The sequence below is a fragment of the Passer domesticus genome, chromosome 5 (assembly GCF_036417665.1).
Source record: "Passer domesticus isolate bPasDom1 chromosome 5, bPasDom1.hap1, whole genome shotgun sequence".
Lineage (NCBI taxonomy): Eukaryota > Metazoa > Chordata > Aves > Passeriformes > Passeridae > Passer > Passer domesticus.
In genome coordinates, this window is record NC_087478.1 from 77,037,098 (window position 1) to 77,060,516 (window position 23,419).

Below are 23,419 nucleotides of genomic sequence, written 5' to 3' on the forward strand. Positions count from 1 at the left end.
CCTGTGCTGGAGTCAAGCTGCCAGCTCTGCCATAAAGGGGTTCTGCTCCTCTCTGGGAGTGTGTCCCAAGTGCCAGCCACCATCCCTCTGCTGGCAGTAAAGCTGCCAGCTCTGCCATAAAGGGGTTCTGCTCCTCTCTGGGAGTGTGTCCTGAGTGCCAGCCACCATCCCTGTGCTGGCAGTGAAGCTGCCAGCTCTGCCATAAAGGGGTTCTGCTCCTCTCTGGGAGTGTGTCCTGAGTGCCAGCCACCATCCCTGTGCTGGCAGTGAAGCTGCCAGCTCTGCCATAAAGGGGTTCTGCTCCTCTCTGGGAGTGTGTCCTGAGTGCCAGCCACCATCCCTGTGCTGGAGTCAAGCTGCCAGCTCTGCCATAAAGGGGTTCTGCATCCCTCACTTTGTTCAGTGCCCATTTCACTCTTGGAGAGGCATTCACACCCTACATGTGTAAGCAGGCTGCAGGAGCTGGAAACAGTTTGCCTTCTCTTTGGCTGAAATAGCTTGTGAATATCTTGTGTTTTTACTGTGCTTATTGATGGCTACAAGTGGACAGTCTTAAGAAGAAAAATGGCTCTCTGGGAGTCTGGGCTGCAGTTACAGGGAAGTATTTGTCTCTTGAAATAGTACTGGGTGGCTAAGGATATGACAACATTCTTTAAGCATATGTTCAGTGCAGACCCTTCTCAGGTTGCTTAAGGTATTTCAGGTAAAAGAATAGATCTGCTGCTTAATGTGCTGTTTTCAGACAAATAGTAAGTTAATGGTTTTGCACCTCTGTACTGATGCCTTTAAATAAAGTTTACCTAATTTTCTGCTGAATGTGTAGTGCTAAATTTATTTTTCTCCCTTTTTTACTCCTTTATCCCTCTCATAGATTTTAATATTTGGATTGGCTTATGTGATGTCATAGGCAAGATGATGAAGTAATAGTAGACAACTATAAAGTAGGCTGTTGGTAGGAAGAAATACCCCAGTTTTTCTGTCTGTGGGATTATTTTGTGTTTTGAAATAAAGTCTTTTTATTTAATCCAGAAAAAAGTAATAGGGTCTTTAATTGGACATGTAGAGTTCTGCCTAGGGTTTTTCTCTACTCTTGTATAGCTGGTGTTACAGCTGTGATTTAGTTGATTCTAGTCCACTTTGTTGAGGCTTGACAGGTGAACTGTATGGGAGATTTCAGGTGTGCCTTAATTAAGTACTTCATGTGCTTGTGGCATTTTCCTAGATTTACACTGTACACTTGTGTTTGCATCTATTTGACTATTACTTCCATATCTTTTTACAACATGTTTACCTTACCTGCATCTGATAAAAGTGATTACTTTCTTCTTTTGGTGCTTGGGACATAGACATTCTTGTCACTGTAAAAAAAATGAACAGAATACGAGTGTGATGGTATCTTAAAGGAAATTTTCTCATGTTTTAGTTTAATAAGGATTCCTATAGCTCCTTGAGCTCTGTGTAATTGTAATTGCAGAAACTGAGACTGGAAACCTCCTGAGGTCTCTTCAAAGCCCAGGTTATTCTATGATAGTAGGAAAAGTGAAAACACACTGCCTATTAGGCTTGTGTATTTTTGTGTATTTGTATGTGCTTCCATTTTCAGTTGTGTTCTGCATGAAGTGACATGTGAGTTAATTCAGGTTAGTATTATGGAACAATGAGAGCCACACTGCACAGTGTTGGGTGATTGTTGGATCCAGGTCCTTCAACAGGGAAAAGCTGGCAGTGGACTAGCATATTTGTAACCAAGAATGTAATTAGGGATTCCAGATGCTGAACTGAAGTGCCCCTACCATGTGATCTTTGGAACGGGCTCAAGAGAGATGAATGAGGGTTGTGTCAATAGCAGGAATTCAAGTGGTAGCTGATGTGGTTCAGAACCTCCTTCAGTTGATCTCCTTCCTTGGCTTGGCTCTTTCCCTGCCTTCCTTGACATTCTGACACCTGATTTCCTCTGGAACTGACTCAATTGCTTTTACAGAGTTATTTTCACAGCGGGATCATTGCTAGCAACTTGATTTTCCAGATCTTGTTTTGAACTGGAGAAATTGAAGTGAAAGGGATGAATACACTGCATTTCTGTGTTGGAGCGGATTGATTTCATCGGAACTGTATCTCCTAGTTAAGTGAATCTGCAGAAGAGAGTGACCACTACCATGGAATAATTGAACACAACTTGATTTTAGTTTTAAGATTGTGGTGGCTAGACTCCATGCTGGTCACAGAATTTACTAGCAGTCTTTCTGTAGTGTGAAACTGATCTTTATCTGAGACTCTGCCTGAGTAACATTTCCCGAACAAGAATGAAGTCCTTGCTCTACAGAGCATGCTAGGTCCTTTCTCTACATGTAGTCTGGCCTGTACCTTTTCAGAAGGAACAAAACAGCTCTTCACTTCAAATCATGTTACCCAAATAGAGGTTGAGAGAAAACCCTGCTGGAAAGCACTTGAAAACTGTCAGAGGTTATTCACCTTGTGGCATCTCTAATCTGCTGAAGTTAAGTAACAGAATAAGATCTTAGGTCATGCTCATTGAAAAATATTTTTGGTATGAAATTTGACTCTTCTTACATAGGGTTTCAAGGAGTGGCAAAGATAGAACAGTTAAGATTGGATTGCATTCTACCTGCAGAAGGATACAGACTTCTGTATAAACTCTTCCACCTCAGTTATTTGACTGAGCCTTTTTAAAGATTTCTCTGCCCTGTCTCTATCTGTCCATAGTTTTGAAGTAATGAGTAGTACCAGTTGGATTCAGGTAATCAAACCCTGTCCTGCACCAGGGAGGGGATCTCTAAGAATATCTAATTATGTTGCTAACTCCACAGGTAAATTTGAAACAGATTTAAAATGTAGTGTGGAAACCTTGAACAGAGAGCTTGCCTACTCTTGTAAATGAGGGACTGATTGAAAAGCTCTTGCAGTTTTCCACAGCTGTGTACTTTTTTTGGTTGTTAACATTTTGGATCTAGTGACCCACCTTCCCCCCAGTTATAATTAATCAAAGTAGAGATTGTCAGTGTTTGAGAAGTTAAATAGGTAAGGAGCTGTAATTAATGAGCCTTGAATAATTTGTCATTGAAGCAGTGCCTTGAAATTTAGCAATCCAGCTGTTTAAATACTGTGGAATGATTTTGTATGCAGAGGTGTTATCAGCTATGTACACCAAGCTTTCACATTGTTGTTTTGTCATTATAGTCTGCTGGCTAGAAAAGAGGGGATGGGTTTTCTAGAGGGGAATCATCTTTAGCTCCTCTGAAGTAGTGAAATGCTCAGGTAGATTTTAAAATGGACAATTAAATTTATACATCATTAATTACTGTTTCTTTGCTTCCAAACAGCAAATGGTATAGCTTAATCTACTATTTGTTAGCAGGATCTGTTTAACCTATTGTTACTTTTTTCATTAGGTATTTGAAAAGATTTAAAGTGATGAAAATTAAAGTACTACGGAGCTGGTGCCGTCAGATACTGAAAGGCTTACAATTTCTACACACTCGTACTCCTCCCATCATTCATAGAGACTTAAAATGTGACAACATCTTCATTACTGGCCCCACTGGATCAGTCAAGATTGGAGACCTTGGTCTGGCAACCCTGAAACGAGCTTCTTTTGCCAAAAGTGTGATAGGTAAGCCTCTCCTGTTTTGGAGGCTGCTAAGCCAGTCTACCTCTTTGGAGACTTCAGTGTTTTAGGAACTTTCCTAAAAAAACATGCTTATAAAGGTACATGGTCAAAGCCTGAAAATATGTAGGCTTTGTCTCTTGGTTGCTGAGGGCATTCTGTGTTCCTAATGCAAAGACATGTTGAAATTTTGGTTGTGCTTTGGTTATTTATGTATTAACATTAGCTATTTGAGAATATAGAGTTCTTGTCCTGCCCAACAATCTTGTGCAACATTGTTGATAAAACCACTCTTCACTGCATAAAAATCTTACCTTTGTGGTGCTGCTTCAAGAAATGTACAAATGCATTTTGAAGACCAAACAACATTTTGACATTTAGTGTAGCATTAGTTCATACAGCCAAATTTTTTTTCATTGTGACCAGGGGTTAATGTTGAATGTCTTGCAGCTTGTGAGTAATCTGAAACTGAGGTGTACCAAAGAAAGACCATATAATATGTATTTAAATAATAACACAGACTGTGGGTATAACACCTTACTCAGGGAGTCTGTAGAATGTGGATTTGTGTGAGTTAAGAGGGTGCATTGGGAAATAGTGCTTTATTCTGGCTCTGTCCCTGTGTATCCATTCATAACCTTTTTCAGAAATTGATCTGGTGGAACTAGTGTGATCTTTCTTGAGAATTCTTGAAAGAATTGGTTTTATCAGCTTTGTTTTTACAGTTGGGTCAATAGACTGCAGGGAATGAAGTTTCTTTCACTCCCAGTATTTAGAGCTTGCTAAAATTCAGCATTGCTCAACAGTCCTGTGCCAGATTCCTAGCTGGGATCAATGGCGTATACCTGTAAATTTTCTTGCAAGCTGTCACTGAAATATTTCCTGCTTCTTAACCAGGTCAAAGTATTAATAGGGAATAAAAGAATGGTGTTAAAAACCATAATTTCTAAAGCATATTTGTTATATCTTCAAATTTATCACTGGAAAATTACCATCTGTTACATAGTTATCTGTTAATGATTAGCCTTGGATAAATGACTGCAATTTACATTCTCTTTGGTTTAGTCTGGTGAAAACAAGCAATGGGCTGTAGAATGATCTGTAAATTGCCTGGAATCTGGTGTCTGCAGGAAATAATTCTGTGTTTAAATTTACAAAAAGCAAACTTGCATCTGTGGCTTAAAGAAAATCTGATCATACAATGCAGTCCCTTTGTTTGCAGAGGGGATCTGTGATGCTTCACTGGGCAATCATTTTCTGGACACTATTTAAATGGGACTTGTTGAATCTCACGCTCTATGCCTGTAACTCAATCTCTCTGTATTTCTGAGTATTTTTGACTGTAGGGTGTCCCTCACTAATGCCTGTATCTGCAGTAGGCCTATAAATATACTGCAGGTGGGAAGGTAAGTATATGAAGAAAAGGGCTCTGGTGAGTGGCCTTTGCAGAAAATTACCTTTTATATCCTCTTTTCACGGAGATTTTTATTTGTAACAACAGAGCTTTTCATTGCAAGGCCTTATCTGACCCATTCTACTTCAGCAAGTAGATGGAGAGCACCAGGTCGGAGACTAGCTATGGGCTCTTACCAGTACTACTTCTTTTGCAGCAGAGGGCAGTCAGGTAATTTATGAAACAAGGTTTAATGTGCCTCTTTTCTTACAGGGAGAAAAGGTAAGTGCCTTAACTCTCCTTAGTATTTGGTTTGCAGCCTATGGCTAGTCTACAGTTTTTCCCCTCTTCTTATCCCCTCCCCTCGTGTTTGATTTCAGGCTAATCCAGTCTGTTCTGCCATTTGTATCAACTAACATACCTAAACAGGGAATTGCATCAGTTCTCACATGCCATTGTTATTCCATAAAGGCCTTGCAATGGAAGACTCACAAAGTACATTGGTGCAACAGAGTCACTAAGGGTTTCCTCCCTCTTCTTTTTGCCTCCACTTTCTCTTGTCTCACAGGTTTGCCCAGCCGCTTGCCCCTGCGGTGAGTAACGCCAGCAGCCTCTGCTCGCTTTGAGACATTTAGAGTCTGAATCGTTCTTTTAATTTAAGGTACCCCAGAGTTCATGGCCCCCGAGATGTATGAGGAGAAATATGATGAGTCCGTTGATGTGTATGCTTTTGGGATGTGTATGCTAGAGATGGCCACGTCTGAATATCCTTATTCCGAGTGCCAAAATGCTGCGCAGATCTACCGCCGAGTGACCAGTGTAAGTCCCTCCTCACTGCCCAGTCTAAAGCTACTGCTCTTAGCAGCAAAGGACTGCAGCTGGGTAGCACCAGTGCTGTGCAAGTGTGTGTGGGGAAAACAGCCTGGGAAGAGATTATTTTGGGATGAGTGCGAAGTTACAGGGTGGTCGAACTCACCGAACATCTGTCAGATGCTTGTAAAATACGTGAATGAAAATAAAATTTTGGAAGTGTTCCTACTTTTCTTTCAGTATAGAAGAAAAAAACATGAAGAAACCAACCCCCCAAAGCAAACTAGAAAAAATAAATGCACTAGAATAATAACAGATTATTTTCTAAGACACTTGGGGGATGGTGGAAGTAGTTCTGTCTTGAAGAGTAGCTGGTAACCTTGTTCTCTGCAATAAAGCTGGATAACAGATTTGAGCACTGGCTTAGCTGCCTGCCAGTTACCTAGAGTGATTTTAATAGTTCATTGAATTCTGAGTGGCCCTTAGCTCCTGTATTTTGGGGGCACTTCTTATGATGATGAAGTGGAAATACTTGATAAATAGCAGGAAGCTATTCCACCCTGGTAAGTACTGGGCAAGTGTAGTGGTGGAGGCATTGTGGGAGAAAACAAATAGGGCTGAGAAGGCAATCAAGAGATCAGAGCTGACCCATCTGACCAGACTGAGGGGAACATGCAGACCCTGAGTGCAGGAAGGAGAACTGTAGTGCTACAAAGGTGCAGTATGGTGTGGCTAGATTTAATCTGTGATATCTAAGGCAGTGTTGTGAAGACTGTACCAATACACTGGAACAAACATGTTCAGCCTTGTGACCTAAGCATTCAGAAAGAATAGTGAGGTGGCTGCTTGGGGAAGTGGAAACTCAAATTGGATTTCTCAGAATACCTGTACATATGTGCAAAGGAGGAAAAAAAACCCCAGACTTACCTCTTTGTCCATAAACAAATGAGTTCCTGTTAATTCTTTTGGAGCATGTTATCTCAGAGAAGTTGCAGATTTAATAAACAACTTGCCAGCTTTGGAAAAATAAAATGCTCTCTTATTCCTGATGCCTCACACTGCAGATAGAGATACAATTCCTGACTTAGAGTTGGAGAAGAGTCTTCATGTCAGAAGCAATGAATTCTGAAGAGAGGCTTGGTGAAATAAGATTATCCCTTTCTTTCAGGGAAATATTGGAGGGGAAAAAAAAGGCATAAGTGGTCACTTCAGTGTTTTGCACAGACACTGGAATATCTTTTTATATACATGTATATACATTCAGAATAGGGTTTTTTTTTTAAATTTAGTTTTTTTGTGTGTTGGCAAACTTACCTGTAATTTTCTGAATAGTTAAGAACTAGGCTAAAGTCTAGTCCTTACTCTGTGTACAGCATCATCTGTCCTGGAAGCAGTTGGGATCAATGAAAGAAAGCTATGTATCTCACCAGAACTGTCTCAGTGGTACCTTTTACCTGTTATGGATGTGTCTTGGACAGAGCCAGAGCAGCAAAATTTGCATGGACATTGCCTAATATAAATGCCTGTTCCTTAAGGACCCTGCTAGGAACTGGGATGTTGGTGAGAATCAGCTGCTGTGACAACCTCAGGCTTGTAAATCCCCAGGTCTTTCCCCTGGTCTTTCAAGTACATAACTGGAAAGCTTTGTAGGGACTTGTAGCAGGAAGAGTTACCTAAGGACTTAGCAGGTTCCACTTACCACTTGTTTGTTGTGTGTGGTGCTCCTTTCTCCCCATTGTTATTGGCTGATGGTGGAAATTCTAAATGTGTGAGAAACACTGGCAATTTTTTGGTCTGTCCAACACCACCTTCTCTTCTACTCTGCTGATGGTTCACAAATCAAGTTCATTGGTTGATTTTTTTTTTTCCTCACAACTATTTAATTTACTGCTTGAGAGCTTGTAAGATACACTTTGATATGAAATCCAGCAAGTTTTATTTCAGAAGTAGCAAAGGAGAGGAAGGTAAAGAAAATGAAATGTATGTTTGTCTGCTTCCAAAGTCTGTGTGCTTTGGTATTTTTGGGGTTGTTTATTTCAGTGTAGCTGCAAATCAGTTTGTTCAAAACAAAACCAACCAGAAACAAAATGTGAAGAATTTTCAAGGAGAGCTTTCAATGAAGGCAAGACAACATTATGTGGAAATAAAGCACAATCCTGTGCTTAACTGATAATGGAGGATTTAATGTTCAATAATGTGGAAAGAGATCTGTGTTATAAAAGTGAAATTAAATACTCCTGGCATTCTTGTTACCACTCCATGAAAGCTCTGTGAACCAATGTGAAAAAGAGCCAGGTAGTTTTAGATTTAGAAGATTTTAGAGATGTTAGAAGTTTAGACCATGTGTGCATTTGTGGGTGAGGGGTGAACCATTTGCCAAATTCAGTGCTTGAAAGGACAGTGTGTGAACTATCAATAAAAGAGAAGGCAGAAAACCCCCTCCTGCAAAAGTGACTTGAGCAGTACTTACCAACACATCTCTTCTAATGTATGTTGGAAGTGGGTGTGCTTTGTGGAATATGTTTAGCATCTCCATTTCAACCCCTGGACATCTTTAGGGGTGTTTTGAGGTAGCAGCTACAGTCCTACTGTGCTTTAAATTGAAAGGATTGTTTGATCTGGGTGTGTACAGAGAGCAGAATGAAGGACAGTAGGAATGGTCTGCTATGAAAGTCATGAAAGGTCATACCATGTTGGAGCTTAAAAAGCACTGAAACCCCAAAGGCAAGAAGATCAAAATGTGCAGTCACTCACTGCAGGCCATATGTATTTAAATTAATTAATTTCCCTCATCCTCTTTGCAGGAACTATTAGGCTTAGTAAAAAGCAAAGTTGCTCCATTATCTTAAATCCTTGCTATTGCTTAGGACAGAATCCTGTAAAAGGTCTCTTAATGCCCAGGGTGTCCCCTCAGAACCTCTTGGAAATACCAGCTTATGTTCTTTTTTCTCATTTTGGCTGTGCATTGTCTCTTTTTAGGAGGCCATCAGCTGCAGTGAGTTTTGACCTGACACCTTTTGTGATAAGGATGGCTCTGGCTGATGCCCAGATACTGCAGCTTTGCAGTATGGCTCAGAGTACTCAGTCCTGTTCTACTTCTTTGGTTCAGGGTCTTTCCTCATGGTTGGAAGTGGATTTTTGTTAAATAACAGACCTTGGCAAGCACAGATCTAGAATTTGAATCTAAAGGCTGAAGTTCCTCTCACAGATGAGACATTTTTTGGCCCAGGCAGTAATTGTTGCTTCACATCTTGGACAATAGCTTTGCTGCATAAGCCTGCTGTTCCTAAGATGCTCATTTATACTGTCTGCATTCTCTCACTGGGAAGTTCCTGTAATTCACTAACACAGTCCTAGGATAAAGTTCCTGAATTTTCCGTGGCCCAAGAAACACAAGTGCAATTAAATTGTTATTCTGGATTACTTTAGAAGAATTCTTTTAACAGAGTAACCTGGGTTTATACCTGGCTTAAACACAACTGTGCAGAATTTGTAGGGCTCAAGGTGTTATGCTAAACTTTGTTTCACTGTTCTGATAAGGAAATCAGCAGTTTAACACAAAATATTGACTTGCACCCTTTAGCATATTCAGTTCAGATCCTTTCACTAGCAGTTTCTTTAGAAAGGAAAGACATCTGCATGGCTTGTCACTCAAGCATAAAGGAATCTAGCCTTTATCTTTGTTTTCATTAAATCATAATGTTGCAATTTTGTCTCAAAACCCTGTTTTCTTAATTGAAGCCATCTTCTGCAGCTCTTTGGAAATGGTTCCAAGTAAATTAGTAGTCGGTGCTTAAAGAATTACAGCTTTTTGGATTTTTACCTTCCTGTGGGATGGGGAAGTCTCTGAGGTTTAAGCAGTATCTCCTCAGCTGGGGCTGAATGCATCCAGTGAGCACTTACTGATGCCTGCTTGGCCTCAGAAAAGAAATAATCTAAACCTGCAATGAATTGATAACAAGCTGCACTATAGTTAAAGTACTGATTTTCTCTCCTTTGGTTAATTTTTTCTCCCATGTCCTCTCGTGCAAGCACAGCTGTGTGGAATGCTGTTAGATTAGGGAATGGATCCCCTTTTTCTGTGGTTTTTTTTTTTTTTTCAATTCTGCTCTCTATCCAAGTAATGCAGAGAGATGCAATGCAAAATGAAATCAAGATACATAATTCTTTTACTTACTTGCTTGCATAAAAAACAAAAGAGTGTAAGAGCTTGGTAAAGTTCAGGAGGGTTTCCCTGTCTTTGTTCTTCTCAGGAGACTGGTATATTTTATTTGACCTGTTCCATGCATATTGCAATTAAACACTTTGTCACAAGACATATTTGAAATGAGCTACACGTGCATTTAAATGGAAAAAGAGATATTTATAGAACAAACATCTTAAGTATGATTTCTTAATTTAGTCTGTTTGGGCATCAATGCAGTGAAGGCATAACTAACTGCAGTAACTTCAGCTGCTTTGCCTCAGCCTCTGGTGGGACCATGGAAACCCAAGCTATTGCTTCAAAATCTAGATCTCTAATACTTGAATATCCAAAGGCTTAAATTTGCTAGGTGATTGACTAGTCCCAGGACCAGTAAAAAGACAATTATTATGTTTATTACGCAGATTTTTCTCCTCCTTGCATACCTACCACTAACATAAAAATCCAAACATGTTCATTGCAAAGAAGATAATAAAGCCATCCTCAGTTTCAAATGTACTAATCATCTAAGTATGAGCAGAAAACTCCCTTGTTCTTTCTCACCCCTCCCATCTTATAAACTTACCTTTTAAGTTTTCCTGATGGACTTGTGCTCTGTACTTGATTTTCTCCATGCTTTCTTTGACAAAGTGAAGTTTTGTATTTGTCCTTCCTTTCACCAGAAGTCCAGTCTGTTCTCTCTAAACAAATGTCTGTTGTCTGAGCTGGCCTTAGGATCAGAAGGGGGGGAGAAAAAGCATTTTGCATTTTTTGAGTTGTAAAAAAAAAAGGTTGTTCAGTACTAAAATGTTCCACAGCAGGCATAACATTTTTCTTCTCTGTTCTCCAGAGCTTAAAAAAGGGCCTGAGGGAACAAGGCACATAATGAGTAACCTGACCATGCAGTGTCTAACTGGTTTAAATGTCCTTAATCTCCCTAACTGGTGGGAACTGGCGTTCACTGGTTAGGGTGAAGGTCATTCTCTTTGCTGGAAACAAGGCAGTTACAAAGTGCTGTAGTTTGGTCAGTGGAGATAAAATTAATATTTTCTTTAGTGTCTTGAAAGTAAGGTGTCATAACTGTCTAGACCAGTCAACTGCTTCATTTTCACTAGAGGTGCAGTGGACAAAGTATTCCAGCTCTTATTTTCTTCTTCTTCCTCAGGGGTCTTAAGTAGCAGACAAAAAATACTAAACCTTTAGACATATGAAGAATTTTACTTGCAGTACTTAATGAGTGGTGAATAATTTCTTCTTCTACTTCCTGGAAGTCATATGTAACATTTTTTTAGACATGAATGAAACTGTTTTCTTTACCTTGCGTGACTTGATTTTTTGACCTGGTTTGAATATGTATGGAGATATCTTTCCTACAAACTTTTCTAGTAAAAAAAGCATTGGAAAAAAAAAATCAGTGGAAAAGTAGGGGAGGAAACCCTCCAACAGAGAAGGTGATCCTTTGTGAAAGCAGGTATTGAAAGGCTACAGCCTTCAACCAAACACAGGAAACATTAATTGAAAGAAAGGGTAAACGCTTGTATTCCTTCCAAGAAGAAACTCCTGGCAGTAAAGTGTGAAATGTAAAAGAAAATTGCACATCATGTGCAATTCCTTTGCCTCACACTCACTGAACTAAAGAACGTTTAAACTTCTAGCTCTTGCCTCTTGTAGATGTTCACCTCAGTCCCAAGCATTTTGCTGTAACAGCTTTAAGAGTGTAGAATCTTCCTGTGTGGGGATTCAGTCACCGACTCATCAATTCAGAAACATAGAGCCTTAAAAGTAGAAGGTAGGAATTCAAGGATTTTTGAAGCATTAATATCTTAAGCAGTCTTATGTGTTATTTTAGAAGTCCTCTTTAATAAGTTACAGTGATCCAGGTAAGGAGAAGCAGTGATCAGCTTGAGCCTGTCAGGCAACAAAGTTGATGCTGGGACTGGAACATCTTTCTCTCAGGACAGGCTCAGGGAGCTGGACCTGTTCAGCCTTGAGAAGACTGAGAGGACCTTATCAGTGTCTGAGTGTCTGAAGGGAGGGTGTCAGAGGATGGAGCCAGGTTTTTAGTGATGCCAGGCAATAGGACAAGAGCCATGGGCAGAAACTGATGCACAGAAGTTCCACCTGAATATGAGGAAGAACTTCTTTCCTGTGCAGTGATCATGCACTGGAACAGATTGTCCAGAGAGGGTGTGGAGTCTCCCTCAGTGAGGATATTCCAGAACCTTCTGGAGGCAATCCTGTGCCATGTGCTCTGGGATGGCCCTGCTCGAGCAGGGAGCTGGGAGCAGATGACCACTGTGGTCCCTTCCAGCCTGACCCAGTCTGTTGATTTTGTGTTGTTTGCACAGCTAAGTCAGGTGATGCCTGAGTTTGGAAGGGAAAAGACTTATTCAGCTGAATTTTTTTTCTAAAAGTAATTCACTGTTCAGCATCAAAAGCTTTAAGATCACAGCTAAAGTTTTCTTGTCGATATTGATGTGAAACAAACTTGGTTTGAAGTAAAGGGAGCTATTTCTTTCTTACGTTGCTCACTGATGAGCCTGGGTTCTGTCTTTTGGGAGTTTTGAACAGGATATGATTTTAAGATCATCAGGAATCGAAAGGAGTGGAGGATTGTGAACATTGGTTCTGCATAAAATCAAGTGTAATTTAATTTCTGAAATGTAGCAGTAATGCAGAGTTTTTAGATGTATTTTTAGAAACCTAAGTAAGTTCCCAGAAAGTGGATGAAATAATGTATCTTTAAAAATTTGAAGAGTTTTAAAAGTATCTTTTAAGGATGAGATCTCTCAAAACTATGATCCTAGTATTTAATATTCTATCCTCTACTGACAACCATTTAGTTCTTACATTAACTGAGGTTAATTTCACAAGAGATGGGAAGGTGGCTCTTAAGAACAGGGAGGTGATAAGTGTTTTTAAAATGCCTGGCTCTGCATAGTGAGGAGAACCATTATAATTCTGTGATTGGTGAATCACTGAAGCATTCCTGTGGGGAGACTGATGGTTCAATGTTATTTGTCACAGAGTGCCACTGGTTAAAAATACTGACACTAAGAATGCATAGGCTACTATTTCTTGTCCTGCCAGCTGTACTGCTATAGTTGCAAGGGGTAGGAATGGGATAACTCCAGGGAAGTCTTCACTCCTATTAGAATAAGTCTGAAAATAAAAGGCATGGTGACTTTTGGTGCATTGTTGGAATTGTGCACTATTTTTGGTGCTTGCAACATTACCTTAGGCTTTTAAAGTAGATAATCCTTTCTAAAGGCTAGTTCTGGTACCAGATGGTTTTGTGGCCCATGTTACATCATTATTTAAATTCAGTTTGAAGTCCAGTGGAACTAATCTGTGGCTTTTGAGTAACTGTACATGAATTAAAAATGAGTGCAGAACAATTATTTTCTACCAGAGTGGGAGCAGATTAAAGCAGAGGGTGCAACTAATACAATTTCATTTTTCAAAAACATGTTTTCCATACTGAAAATAGAAGACAGACACTTCTAGTATTGTGCCACTGTGGCATTTCTAAATTTATATAACTGAAATGTGTGTCTAGGCATGTCTGGCTTTGGTTTTTTTTGAAAGCCATTTTCAAGCTGAAGTCCCAGTAAAGCAAAGGGTCATGGAGCTAGCTCAAGGTATTCACATTAGAGGCAGCATCTCTGCTTCTAAGGGTGAGGTTAAAGAACTCTGTGTGGTAGATGCAACTGATCTTACCTTTATGGTTTTGTTCAAGAGTAAAAGAGTTAGTTCCTGATCTACCTGTCCAATCAGGCTTTACTGTTTCAGAAGAACCTCTGTCCTCATACTTTGTGTTTCCAAACAAGGTCCTTTTCACTGTTCCATGCACCATATACTAATTGTTAGCCAGATGTGCACTGAGAAATTCTGTCCTGGTACAAAATTTCCTGTTCTGGAGCTTGATTGATTTATTCTGTACATTAGAATTGCTGCAATTATAGTAGCTGTTGTGATTAATTAGTGATTTTTTATAAAAAACTGAAACAGTATTCTTAGCTTCAGATTCTTTGGACTTCTAAAATAGATATTTTATTTACCTGGTGGTTCTGAAGAGCAGTGGACTTTCATGTCTTGAGTAAAAAAATAACTTTTGCTGGGCTGGATCACTTGTCAGGGGGATAGCTCTGAGCTGTAGTATATATTCTGCAGTAGTGCAGAGCATTTTAGTATTACTACAAATACAGTGGGTTTTGACTTCAGTTACTGCCTTTGTCTTGAGAGTGCTGGAAATGCTTGCAGCATTTCTAAGAAGAGTTATGACTAGTCCCTGTTCAAACTTAAGCATGTGGGAGTGAAGTAACAGAACTGTAGCCTACTACAGCAGTCTTGTAAGGCTTTGAATTCTGTAAAATCTCTGGCTTTAGCAGATAGAAGTGCAGTACTGAGACACTGACTGAGAAGTAGGTTGAGTAGGCAGTGTCAGTGTTCTCCAGCTCTTGGGCTTGCAGATCACCTGTAGGATATGTTTGTGAAGGTGATGGTGAACAAAGATTGCTCATGGAATGAGGAGTCTGTTTTATCCTTTTCACCAAAACTTCTCTCATACAAATTTCAGGCAGAAGCAATTAGTTTGAGTGTGACAATCAAGATACATAGATATCTTGTGTGTATAACAACTTTAGTTCTGTACATCTGTCAATTTGTTGTTGTGATTGACCTCTAATTTTTTTGTCAATGCCTCAAAATGTTTTTGAGGTAAGGTGATAAATTGAAGAGTATCTAAATTGTGGTTAGTGAGGTTGCAGCAAGCAGGCCTGTATAAATTCTACAGCATTGCCATTGTCTTCACGGTGTGATTCTGAACTCTGGGCACACATGCTTAACCTGTTGGTTTCGAAAAAGTTAGGGATCATGAGACTTAAATAACTTACCTGTACTGCAGAGGGTGAAGGCAAGTTGCTTAAGGTGTTTCAGTGTCATAGAGCTCTCACATAGATGAGATGGGAAATTTTGATGGTAGATCTATCAAGTTCAAGAGGTGTTGGGTTCAAAATACTCAGTTGTTGTTTCTGATCAGAAGGGAAGACAGCAAGGCCTGTCCTGGCCTGAACAGAGCCTCATGAGCTGGCTCTGGATCACTAAAGCTTTCATCTGCTCCCACTGCTTGCATTGCAGTAATGCTGTTTACTCTGCTAGGATACTGATCTGGTACAGAGTTTATTCTGCGGGATTTACCAGTTTAATTCTTGGCAGAATTATCAATTGTCCAGAATTAATTGCTATGAAAATACTGACATCAGTGAAACTAAATTTTTACTTCTGTTTAATAAGTTCCATTTCTGTTTCTTTATAAAAACTATTCTAGTTTGCTTTTTTACCAGAACAAGAAAATCAATCCTGTGTAGGCAAACCATGTGTCTCTTGAACTGAGTAAATGTTAAGCTGAAGTCTTTATTTTCATACTGTGTATTCAGTTCAACTGGGGTGAGATTTACCAGTTTCAGATCTATCTGTGTGAAGTAAGGAAAGAAGTAAATCTGAAACGTTGTTTGTAGAACAGGCAGCAGGTTTAAGATTAATGATTAGAGGTGGTGAAATGGTTAAGCATGCAGGTTTTGAGGGCTGGGGAAGTAACTAATTGCAGGTAGAGAAATTTAGGAGATCACGGGGTAAACCAATTTAAATGCTATATATACCATAGCCTGAGGGCTTCTTTGGGACTGGGGGAAAGAGGTTGGCTCTCTTTTTCCACTGCAATCATACTCTCTCTAAATTCCTGAATTAATGGTTTGTGGCAGCCTGGGACTGGCTCAAACTAGAATGGTAACAGCTTAGCAGAAAGGAAATATGGACACTTTAATTACTTTGTTTGTGTGATTTGACTTTGCTGCTGGTGCTATTAGCTTCTGGACTGCAATGTTAGAACATATTGTTTTAGAAGATCAATCAGTTACTGCAGAATTCTTTCCAGGCTCTTAGAGTTACAACATCTTTGAAAAGAGCCAAGCAAGGGTTGTGGTTCTACTGGGACAGGTAGACTTGACTTGTCAGAAGATGAAATGTTCTTTGCAGGTCATGCCGTGTACCCCAGAAAAGCGTGGCCTTAATTAAGTGTGTGGAATGTTGCTTTTGCAACACTGGTGGTGTATGCTATAAAAACATCACTGTTATAATTGTGGTATACTTGATGAACTGAGTATGTTATTTTAGGGTGAAAAGTGATATTGATAATTCTAAATTGAATTTTATAAGAGTTCGTCACCACTAATTTGTCAAAATTAGTTTGCTAAGTTCATCTTTAAAACGGTGTATATGATCTTTCTTAGCATTGCTCCTTATAATAAAAAAACCCTGAATCTATGGCCAGCTCATTTGATTAATAAACAGGTTTTATAATGGTTGTTTGGAACTAGGTATCAGAAGAAAAAAAAAATTGAACTTCAGGTTGAGGTCTGAAGGCTAGTGAGAGATACTAGAAAATACAACTCTGGATTGTTTGTGAGCATGTGGTGAAAACCAAGCAACAATGCAGCTTTCTAATATTGTCCAGCAGTTTAAAAATTGTCTTCAAATCCCTGTGCCCTTACATTAAAGAAAAAAAGAAAAGGAAATTAGATGGCTTTGCCACTGGTAGCAAAATGCATTTTACTATTGTAGTGCTGACTTGTATTTGGTTAGATTGAATGATGGTGTGTGTGTGCTGCTTGTAGCTCCATGGAAGGGAGAGCAGAAACAGCAGCTGCCTTCATTCCCCTGCACAGCACACTGACCGACTTACTTGCCCTGGTCAAAGAGGTACTTCTGCAGCAGCAGGAGGGAACTGCATGATGACCACACTCACAGCCTTAAACTCCTGCAGAAAACCTGGGTGGAGAGTAGGCAGAGCAGCCAAGTGGGTGGGTGGGGACATGCAGGAAGTAAAGGATCCCTCTGCTGTCACTTCTTCCTCCTCTTGCAGCTGGCTGGGCAGGCAGAAAGGGACGTGCTTACCTCTTGCTGATATTGATTCTTTCTAATTAGTATTAGAGTGACAAAAAACCAGATATTGAGCTCAGATCTCTGCAGCCTCATGTACTGGACTTGGAAAATAGCAAGAGATGTCAAAGAGGAAACAATGCTCCCTTCTAACCTTGATGTCTGCTTTCCTTCTGCTGTGCGTTAAGTCCACAGCCCAGTGGAGTCCCATCGGAAAATAGCACCTTGCTAACTCTGTGGTGCGTGTGGCTCTCTTTTCCTGATGGATTTCACAAAAAGAGAGATCTGTCCCATATTTGTAATTGTTAATTCCCACTGTTGCTGCTCTCACAAGGATTGTTCTAAAGAGGTAAGTAAAAATTTCAGCTCTGTCAAGTCCGTGTAGCCACAGGAAAGTATTTTGGACATGAATCAGAGTTCTCTACAAATCTTTTGAACTACCTTACATTTGCGCAGCTTGGTTCTTTAGCTTTTAAACTTGACTTTACTTTTTCTCCTGTAGTTTTTTAAAATGTAAATTAAAATCCTGACCATCATGGCTGGAACATTAATTGATTCTGCTATGCATTTTTAATTAAATTTAGAATGTCTGAGAGCATGTAACACTTCACGTGTCTTCATTTTGATTTGTTGAAGTTATACAGCATTGATAGTACCTTCTCTAATGAAGAAAATGGTATTTTCAGTATCTCTTGCATTAGAACAAGATGTTAAACTACTGACTCAATAATTTGGTCTAACTAATGCAAAATAATACGTATTTCTAGGTAAAACATTGTGGAAGAGTTCTGGATAGTTTATACTTGGGGGTTTCAAAGGTTCCTGGAAATTCAGTGTTTTTAAGAATACCTAACTTGCTTTTAGTTAATCAAATAACTATATGTTGAATTTTGAAACATGTTTTTTCACATGGTTAAAATCTGACAAAATCACAAACTTCATCACATCTAAGATAAGCGAATATGAAATCTTTTTATGCTTAACATGCAAACTGTGAGTTTTTAGTTTTGCACCTGTGGCTACCTACATAAGCATCCATATTTTAGAGGTATTCTCAAAATCTAAGAGTTCAGTGATTTTTACTTTAAATTGGTGCTTCTTTCAATATAAGCAGTTCTGCCCTGACTGTCCTTGAGAGCTCAAGCAGCAGCTTAGGAAACTTCAGCTCACTGGAAGCTACTGCTGCCTTTTTTGGTTGGATTTGTTTCAAGTCTGATACATGCTGTGATTTGGTTCATTATGCAACTGTATTAATGTGTTTGCTGGCAAAATAAAGGAAATTACACTGGTGTGAGACTGGGAAATGAAGAAAAGGACACCGTTGCTTTCAGCAGCACTGTCAGCTTGTGCAATTTTAAAGGAGTAGCTTGAGAAAATGTTGATTTTTTTCATGTGTGCCTGTCATACATGCAAAAGGAAAAAAAAAGAGTAGGCAAGGGCTCTTCTTGCTGTTTCTTTAGCAAACTTGTAAATAATGCTAGAGGGATTTAGCTGTTCAGTTCTTAGTGAACTGCCACTGGGAAACAGGACCAGTAGATTAGGATTTGAGTTTTCCTGTGGTTGTTTTAAGGAGTTAGGGGACCAGGAGCAGCACACAGGAATGTGACCATTTTAAGTGAGGTTAAACCAGGAAACACTATTTCCTTGACTGCCTTTGGCTTCAGAAACTGCTGAAGGTATGCTTGGCTGCCCAGCTCATGCAGTCTTAAGAGCACATCAAGGTTATGTGAATTTCATGGCCTGGCCTCCCTTGGGTTTCTGTGTGATGGCAGATTAAGGTGTGTAGGCAGCTCTGGTTAGAAAAGATTTTACTGATTTCAGTTTTAATAATTTATAGTACCTCTGTCTTGTTGTATGAAATAGTCTGACACTTCCTTTGGTGCTTGCAGGAGGGAACAAAAGGGTTTGAAAAGCTGATGAACTTCAGTATCTGGGGAGTGCTTGTCCAGAGCTGGAGAGGAGGCTTGGGCAGCCTTTCTCATGGACTGTGGAGCAAAGTGAGAAACAGGGAGCTGCTTGAACACAGAATCCTGTTTTGGTTAGGCCCTAGTGTGATGTTCTCCCAGATTTTCTGAGGAGCAGTTGGAGCATGGGAGCTCTGCTAAAGGAGGCTGGCAGGAGCTTCACTTTTTAACTGTACTCTTGATTTGGAATTCATAAAATGGGGTCTTGTAAAATGGTCCTCATGGAAGGGCCTGAAGGTTTTGGACAAGTGTTTAATTTCTTTCAGCAGTGAGAAATGTGGGGTAGCAGACTGAATTTTTCATCTAAAAATCTATCTTTAGCTTTAACTTTTCAGGCTCTGTGCAAGAACAGAGCATGTGGTACAATAATTAACAAGAAAAATCAAATCCTGGCTTTGTTATGCCGATATTTTTCTGTACCAGTTGTCTTCCTCATGCTAGCTTTTAGTTTTCTGAAATGAGATTGTCACAGATCTGACATCATCCTTCTGCTGCCACAGTGTAAATGAATGTCAGTGCAGGCTGCTATGTCTGAGGCTTGAGCTATTTAAAAGACTTACATGTGTTAAACTTGGGCAAATTTAGATGGGAATATATGAAATAAGGAGTTGAATAATTATTGCATAGGTTATATATGTTTTACATGAGAGCATTTAATTATATATAGAAATATCTATACTCCAAATATAAACCTGAACTTCTGGGACCATTTTAAGTGTGGTCATAATGAAAGGTGGCACCTTTGACAAGTCAACTATATGAGCAGAGTTTTCTAAATCCCTTTAGAGTGGAGAGCTCTGGGTCCTGCTTAGAAGCTGGAGGTTTATATAGGGCCTGGTTAGAGTCTGAAACCTACCCATCCAAACTTGGGTCTGATGTTTCGTCCCCTGGGGCATTGATTTTTCTTAAGGCTTCTAAAAGTATTCAGCTAATTCATTGGCAGGCTATGTTTCAGTGCTAATTCTAGTCACAGTATAGTCTGCAGTTCTGTGAATTTCAATTGCTGGAGTTTCACAAGGGCAAATTTTAGAGCAAAGAAATAGATAACCTTCCTGTTATAAGAAAGAGCATGCTGGTTTTTATCAAATAAATTGTTTCCTTTCCGCAGTGTGGGGTTTTTGTGTTGGCTTTTTTTTTTTCTTTTAAGAACTCCAAGTACAGGGTCAGTAGGTGCAAAGACTGGGGTTTTGACTCAAACTTTTTTGTTTCAAAGCTTGTTTCTTGCTCACAACAGAGGAATAGAGAAGGATCATGTCTTGATGTCACCAGTATTTTGTAGGATATTGGGAGAAGTACTTTCTGTTTAGGGCACAAATCACAGTGCTTGTACTGCTACTTCATTTATTTCTGTACTTCAGGGATGTGGTTTTCACTTTGTGTTTAGTTGTCATTCAGCAGTGACAGGGTCAGATGTACCAGGTGTATAATTTCAGGATTGTTTAGCTTGAAAACACCATCTCTGTTCAAACATTTGAACAGCATGTCTTCATCCTCTCTCATTCTGGTGTTCTAAATACGGAGTTTGAAACTAAAGGCTGAATCAAAAATTGGGTGCCAGATTTTGTTGTGGACAATTGGCCCCAAAATACCACTTTTGGCTGTGATTATGTGATGAAGCTTGGCTCTCTGCCTGAAGTGTTTTTCAGAATTCCCAGATGGTCACATCTCATGGCATGTTTTACTGCTTAAGGTGGTTAATCTTATTTAGGTTTTGTTTTCCTTTCCCCTTGTAATTTAGCATATATTGGAAAAAGGGTTGCTGTGTATTGTGGAAGGGCTTTTGTACTGCCTGTAAAATTTTTTTCCTGTAAAAAAAGTTACTTCATGTAATGGCAGGTTGGAAACATTTTGGGAAGCAACAGGATGCTTTGAAGACTGTTAAATTAATCCTGTGGTTTCTGGCATTAGTGTTACATAGGAACCATTTCCTTCCATTCTGAGTCCAGTCTGTGTACTTCCCTCTAACCTGCACAACTTCCATGGAAAGTAAAAAGTTCTCCTATCATAACTTGAGCATCCAAGTGCCAGTGTAGATGGAAAATGGGAAGGGGTGTGTGTGGAACATTTGCAAAAGTCACTAACAAACAAATGAGCAGCAGTACTGGGGTCAGACTTTGCCTTAATTTGCACTAGTTATTTAGGTCAGTTATCTAGAGAGTAAAAATAGGTGGTTTGTCAACACAATCAAAACTTAAATAGGCCTTGCAGTTTCTCAGTTGTTACTTGTGTGTTTCAGGGTGTCAAGCCAGCCAGCTTTGATAAAGTAGCAATCCCTGAAGTGAAGGAGATTATTGAGGGATGCATTCGGCAAAACAAAGGTGAAAGGTAAGTGCTTGCTTTGCAGATGAAGGTACTAGCTGCTGTCTGAGGCCTTGATGTCCTTTTGGTGATAGCAAATCCAGTTGGTTCCTGGGGTCTTTGTTCTGGTGAAATTGGGTAGGCAGTACTACTTCTGCAGCTTCTGATCTTGGTAGATTTTTATTCAGTGATTGTTTAAGAGGATTAACAGTGTCAGGAAAAGTGTAAATGCCATAGTAACCATCAGTGTCAGTTTATTCAGAAATTCTGTTGCTTTTAATAAAACTCTGACCTAATCAGCAGAGTAGGGGAGGACAGTCCTTCTGGGTTTCCAGGTATTGGGATTGGTTGGTTGTTCTGTAATCCTTTGGGCTTTTTTGTCCCTTTGATTCTGTTGGTGTGACTGATCATTTTGGGTACTCCCAAGTTTTAAATTGCTGCTGCTCATTTTTATCCGTATTTTCTGCAAGATGACTTCTACTTCAGGTGCTTAATTTATACCATTACAGGAAATCTGTAACTGTGCTGATGGCTTATTTGTGGGATTTGTTTTGTTTTCTGCTTTTACATGGTTGTTCCTTACTGAATGTCAGACTGTTTCAGCTTTTGTTCACCCTTTAGCTGCCTTCTATTCTGTTCAGAGCTGGTTTTGTTCATGGATGTTTATTCATCCCATTTTATTAACTCTTGAAGTTTTACATCTGATGGTGTTGCTGTGTATTTTTAGTTTCAGTTCTTTTTCTTGTTTTTAAACAATTTAGTATTCTTTTCTCATTTGAAGTTAATTTTGTTGTTGCACATCACTTATTTTTTGCCATTTAGTTTAAGCTGTTAACTATGATTGTTAATAATGTGTTTGTAAATCTCTTTTGTACCTTCAGGACAAAGCTTCTAATTACACCCAACAGAATGCACATAAGGTGGTTCAAAACAGCATAAAACTTAGAGAATAAATCAGGGGAGCATCTGGCAAGGTTATTCCTTAGTATTTTATGAAATCCTGACAGCTGAATGTGCTTTCTACGTTCTTTCCCAATATCTAGATATGCTATTAAGGACCTTTTGAATCATGCTTTCTTCCAAGAAGAGACTGGAGTACGGGTAGAACTTGCAGAGGAAGATGATGGAGAAAAAATTGCCATTAAACTCTGGCTCCGAATTGAAGACATCAAAAAGCTCAAGGGCAAATACAAAGATAATGAGGCAATTGAGTTTTCATTTGATTTGGAAAGAGATGTCCCAGAGGATGTGGCACAGGAAATGGTAAGTGCTGGTGGTCTGACAGAGCTCTGGAAGCAGTGCTGTTCTGTGGCAGTGGAATGTGGTCTGTCAGCCTCTGCTTTTGCTGTTACTGTCTGGAAATAAACGGGTTCATAAGAGTGTAGATGATTAGTGCCAGAAAGAGCTTTGTTGCAGCACTGGGACAGGGGCTGTCTGTGGCAGTGTGAATTCTGTGAATGTCTCCTCCTTCAGGTGGAGTCTGGCTATGTCTGTGAAGGGGATCACAAGACCATGGCGAAGGCTATCAAGGACAGGGTATCTTTGATTAAGCGCAAGCGAGAGCAGCGCCAGTCGGTGCAAGAAGAACAGGAGAACATACTTCAGGAAGAAGGTAGTCAGAAGCAGCAGCTGGAGCAGCAGCAGCCATCAAGTGCTTCCCATGCAGGGTCAAAACATCCCCAGTCTGTCACTGGTACTACTCCTGTCCCTGCTGCTTCAGCGTCGGTTTCTACACAAGTGGAGCCTGAAGAGCCAGAAGCTGATCAACACCAACAGCTGCAGTTCCAGCAACCCAGTATATCTGTTCTTTGTAAGTGCCTCAGTTAGTTTCTTAGGAACTCTTGCACTTACGCAGTTCCTCCCATTAGTTTTATGTTTTTGGTGGGTATAGCAGTAAATGCCCTCAGATGATATTGTCTACCATTGCTGCTGCTGAAGAACAGTAGGCCAGCACAGCAGCATAAGATGCATTCCTGTGGCTTAGCTGAGCCAAGGCTTGGCACAATTCACAGCCCAGCGTCTTAGCACAAAATGGTTTCTCTTTGTTTCAAGGCAGAATGAACTGGGGCACCTAAAGCATGAACATGTGCCCTTGGTTTTGCTGCCCTCCTACAGGTGCAGTGTATTGTGGCCTGCAGAAGGCTGTGTGCTCCTGCACCAGTGCAGATCAGGCTATTAAACCCACTTATTTTGAATCCTTGTCAACT

The 23,419-nt window shown here is 39.8% G+C and overlaps 1 protein-coding gene and 1 long non-coding RNA gene across 18 annotated transcripts in view; one reads left to right on the forward strand and one right to left on the reverse strand.

Annotated features, from left to right (window-relative positions):
* WNK1 (WNK lysine deficient protein kinase 1) overlaps nucleotides 1–23,419 on the forward strand; it is a 98,282-nt gene that overhangs the window by 33,373 nt on the left and 41,490 nt on the right. For 15 of the 17 annotated variants that reach the window (XM_064421224.1, XM_064421226.1, XM_064421225.1 and 12 more), the window contains exons 3-7: nucleotides 3,411–3,631; nucleotides 5,680–5,837; nucleotides 21,151–21,239; nucleotides 22,256–22,475; nucleotides 22,686–23,022. In XM_064421224.1, coding sequence (XP_064277294.1) covers nucleotides 3,411–3,631; nucleotides 5,680–5,837; nucleotides 21,151–21,239; nucleotides 22,256–22,475; nucleotides 22,686–23,022 — 1,025 coding nt within the window. Of the gene's footprint in view, nucleotides 1–3,410; nucleotides 3,632–5,679; nucleotides 5,838–16,929; nucleotides 17,300–21,150; nucleotides 21,240–22,255; nucleotides 22,476–22,685; nucleotides 23,023–23,419 lie in introns of those variants that run through there. The other 2 variants (XM_064421233.1, XM_064421241.1) reach the window with 1 other exon arrangement.
* On the reverse strand, nucleotides 3,470–10,727 carry LOC135301061 (uncharacterized). The gene is made up of 2 exons (XR_010362808.1): nucleotides 10,598–10,727; nucleotides 3,470–7,588 (listed from the first exon to the last, which is right to left on the reverse strand). It is a non-coding gene; the product is annotated as an uncharacterized LOC135301061 (long non-coding RNA).